At 34.3% G+C, this 4,595-nt stretch overlaps 1 protein-coding gene across 2 annotated transcripts in view; it reads right to left on the reverse strand.

Moving 5' to 3' along the window:
• LOC106466366 (UPF0764 protein C16orf89 homolog) overlaps positions 1-4,595 on the reverse strand; it is a 12,874-nt gene that overhangs the window by 3,170 nt on the left and 5,109 nt on the right. For both annotated transcript variants that reach the window (XM_013926646.2, XM_013926645.2), the window contains exon 3: positions 1,526-1,651. In XM_013926646.2, coding sequence (XP_013782100.1) covers positions 1,526-1,651 — 126 coding nt within the window. The remainder of the gene's footprint in view (positions 1-1,525; positions 1,652-4,595) is intronic.

Consider the following 4,595-nt stretch of genomic DNA (forward strand, 5'->3'; position numbering starts at 1 on the left):
GTTTGAGTTTCTGCATTGATAGTGCACTTTATGATGCACGATAGATTCCACCAAAAGGAGCTTCCTTATAATCAAGATATTTAATTTTCATTTAGTCTTAATTCGTAGAAAAGTCGTTGTTTTAAGTGAGTTAATAGTTGTTGTTGTTTTTTTAAATCACAATCTGCTGTTATAAAACCGCATTTTTTTCATTCTTTACAATAAATAATATTCGGTAATTTCAATCTGAAGGGGTGCCTTATGCAACACAATACTAATGCACCGAAAATCACATAACTATAAATTCAATACATCTAACCTCAATTGATGAATATGAAATTCGGAAAATTATAAGTTTCCAAAATTTAGGAAAAGGTGGAAACAAAGGTAAAAATGAATCTGAAATTTTAAAACGTAATTTGATATATTAACACCGATCATAACATACTTATTTGACAGGTAAATGGAATAAGGGATTTTTCCAAACGTTTTAAAATATGTTGTCATTTTACCTATTTTAAAAAGGTAGTGAAAATGATCTAAATAATTATATACCAATTGCTTTATTATCAATTATATCAAAATTTTGAAAATTTAGTTGAAGAAAGATTTATAAAATGCTTAGAATCAAATTTTATCTATTCAGATATAGGAAATATATGAATACAGATAATGCATAACGTAACTGATTAATAAATTAAATTATTTTATTAATGATGGTAATTTATCATATGTTCTTTTTTTAGATGTCTCAAAAGCTTTTGATACATTTTTACAATCACTTTTATTAAAATATTATGGAAATGGAATACGAGTTATTGTTTTAAATAGGTTTAATACAATAATAAGCAGTTCCCCTCTCCCCAGTAGCTCAGCGGTGAGCATAAGGACTTATAACGATCTCCGTAGTGGAAAAAGCACAGAGAGCTCATTGTGTGGCTTTGTGCTTAACAATAAACAAATAATCCAAACAACTAAATGGAAATTACATGAACTCCACTTCAGTAAATTTTGTGCATCATAAAAGTTTACTAAATTTTGCTAATTTTTTCTTCTTATCAAATCAAAACAAAAATGGGCTAAGCAGCCAGACTAGAGACACCTGAATTACTGATCAAACGAAAAGCAACCAGTTAGCAGCATTCACCGCCACAAGGGCTTCGTTCGCGCGCCCCAGTGGCACAGTGGTATGTCTGCGGACTTACAACGCTAGAATCCGGGTTTCGATACCCGTGGTGGGCAGAGCACAGACAGCCCGTTGTGTAGCTTTGTGCTTGATTAAAAACAAACAAGCAAGCTATGGTTGTTCATTAAGAACAATAACCCATGAGTGCCACTCACTTGAAAATAAATGTAATATATAATTGTGCTACCATGCTATCAAGATTTTCTTCGTTTGAAAAACATAAATTGTGCAAAAATAAATAACAGAAGTATATGGCAGGGATATATTAACAATTACAAAAATACAGGAATGCAAAAGTGAATCATTTAAAAAAACAAAAAAATAACACAACTCAGTACTGTACGGAACAGTAAGTCTCACCTTCAGTTCCAGTATCATCAACATCTGTAGAACCATAGCAACCATTGGGATGTTGCCAGCTTAATATTAGGTCAACCCATTCTGGTCTGTAGAAATCTTTATATCCGACCAGTCCGCATATCGCCACTGTAAAAATATTAAAAATCTAAGTCAGCTCTTTTATTGTGAACTATATTTTAATATTTTCTGTGTGTGATAACTTACTGTATTGTAAAAGAACTAAGACCTTTTATATATTTTACAGATTTTATAATTTAACAGTTTAATTGGAAGCAAATCATTAAACAATAGCTGAAACAAGGAATGCTGACAAAAGCCTTAGATTAATATTCTTTGCCTGGATACACAGCTTAGCACATCATATCTCACAAACAGTATGGCATAGGAAGGTGAAATTGCACAGGAGTGCTAAGGGTATTACGCATACACGAATGACACATGAAACTGCCATGTGTTCCACTATGACCTAATGTCTGATCAATCACAGTAAATGTGTTCCTCCAGCGTTCAGAATGCATCGCATCCACGTGACAACAAACATCACAACAACAACGCGCATTTCATCTGGTGTACTGGACTGTTGCATTCTTGAGATTTGGAATTGTGCGAGGCTTCCAGCAGTACACGCGTGACTTCAGGTACAACTAAAAATCAGCTGGTATTAGATCCGGTGAATGAGGTGGCCATTTACGAGGAAAGTGACGTGAAATCATTTTGGTCTTGAAAATACTTCCGCGAGACATGTTTCACCTGGTTATCAATATACGGAAGGACACCATCCTGCGTGAAAACCATAATGTCTGTCACATGCTGCAGCTTGAGAATCACGTTGCTTGTGAGAATTGCATGGTACTATGTAGGTTGTTGTGGTTCTTCAATAAACAGACAAACAACAACAAGAAAAACATGGTCCAAAGACAAATTCCCACTGACTATCACCTCAGCATCGTGTGTGTGTGTGGGGGGGGCGTGAATTAGTTTCAGAACAAATGATAGAGTTGCATTTTTTGAAACTTCCAGAAAGGGTGAATTGTGCTTCATCGGTCCCTAAAATATTGGCACGCCATGAGTCACCGACTTCCAGCTTTCCCAAGAACTACAATCGTTCTGGTTTTAGAAACAGAATTAAGGTAAGCCTCTGGGGGTGTAAATCTGCAATGTGTATGCTAATCATATTGCTTTATTTTGGTCTGTCTGTAATTTCTGGAAGAGGTGGTCTGACATGTTACATGTAATCATATTACTATATTCGAATGTAGGTCTGCTGTAGGCTTTGAAAATTATCATGATAGTGTCTGGTGGGCACCGTTTTAACCTCCCCCGATTTTCTTAAGATTGTTATATTTTCGTATAGCAGTACTACAAATTTTGTCAAAAGTGGTTATTCTGTACAGCAGCTTGTTCGTTAAATGTGATTCCTAAAAATTTTACTTTATCAGAAGAGGTGATGTTTGTCTCGTGTATTTTGAGTTCTTTCTTTTTCTTTTTGATGCGTTTATAGAAAAGCTATTGCCCGAGTTTTACCTGAGTTTAACGTGACTCTACATCGGCACATCATGCCATGACCCGATTTAAAGATGCCTGGACTCGTGCTGCAGCCGGATTACTTGAAGTACTCCAAACAGCAATATCATCGACGTATTGGGAATCCCAATTTGGGATTCACGTGTCCTGGTTAATTTTGGAAACGGGGTATTACTAAAAAATAAAATAAAATGTCCAGTAGTGGGGGACTCCTGCTTTGAGTTTAAATTAGTTTGATAGTGCATTGTTAACTTTAACTTTAGCGAATGGATTGTGTAGAAATCTTGATATCCATCTTACAAAAATGTTTGGAATACCAAAGTTGGAAAGATTCAATAGTAGGCCTTTGTGCCAAATCGAGTCAAAAGGTTTCCTAACATCAATGAACGCTGCTATAGTGCTGTGTTTGAGGTTAAATCCACAATAAATGGATTCAGTTAAGCGAACTAAATGACCGGTTGTCTGTTTTTTCGTGCAGCAGTTTGTACATTTACATTTAGTTATTTTTTAATAGTTTTCCAATGCAATTTGGTAGACTAATTGGTTTATAATTTCCAGGATCCTGCAGGTTTTGTTTATTTTTCGGGAATACTAAAATATTACAGCCTGTTTTCACATGTATGGATAATATCCTGACATTAGTGAAAGATTTCAACATTATGGGATGTCGGCAGCGAAGTCAAAATCTGTAACCTATGTGAGTTGCACTATGATCGACAGTCCCATTTACACTCACGGGAAATGTGCAAAAGAAAAACAATTGCGCCCCTGGTGGCAACATGTGACAACGGAAGTATATTAATCCATGTAATATCCTTAACATCCCTGTACAATTTCATCTTCCTGTGCCAAACCTTTTTGAAATATGATACTCTATCTCATGTTTTATTTTAACATGCAGTAGATCCCTGTACAATTTCACCTTCCTGTGTCAAACCTTTTTGAAATATGATACTCTATCTCAGGTTTTATTTTAACGTGCAGTAGATCCCTGTACAATTTCACCTTCCTGTGTCAAACCTTTTTGAAATATGATACTCTATCTCAGGTTTTATTTTAACGTGCAGTAGACCCATACTTGTGCAGTACTAACATTTATAATAAAAACTCCAATGTCATATAAAGAAACAAGAAGCCAATGCATGACCATGATACTGAAAAGCAAAAGTGCCTTTATTTACTGTTTATATGACAAGAAGTATATTTTTAATTTTACATATGCTGATTAGAACGTTGTTTTAAACAAAATTCAAATGCTAAGATGGTTAAAACTTAAAACACTGTGTTTATATGACAAGGAATATATTTTTAGTCTTTTATATGTTGAATAGTACTTTAGTTTATATTTTGTGTCAAATACTACAATACTACATAAGCTTACATGGTAAAGAATGGTTAAAAGACTTAAAACACTCGTAAATGCAAAACTATGTTGAATTGTACCTTAATTTACATTTTATGTCAAACACTACATGGTAAAAGATGGCGAAAACAGTAAAACTTTTATAAATTCAAGATTTGCAAATAATGCCAAGTTGTATCTAGC

The sequence above is a fragment of the Limulus polyphemus genome, unplaced genomic scaffold (assembly GCF_000517525.1).
Source record: "Limulus polyphemus unplaced genomic scaffold, Limulus_polyphemus-2.1.2 Scaffold2237, whole genome shotgun sequence".
Classification (NCBI taxonomy): Eukaryota; Metazoa; Arthropoda; class Merostomata; order Xiphosura; family Limulidae; genus Limulus; species Limulus polyphemus.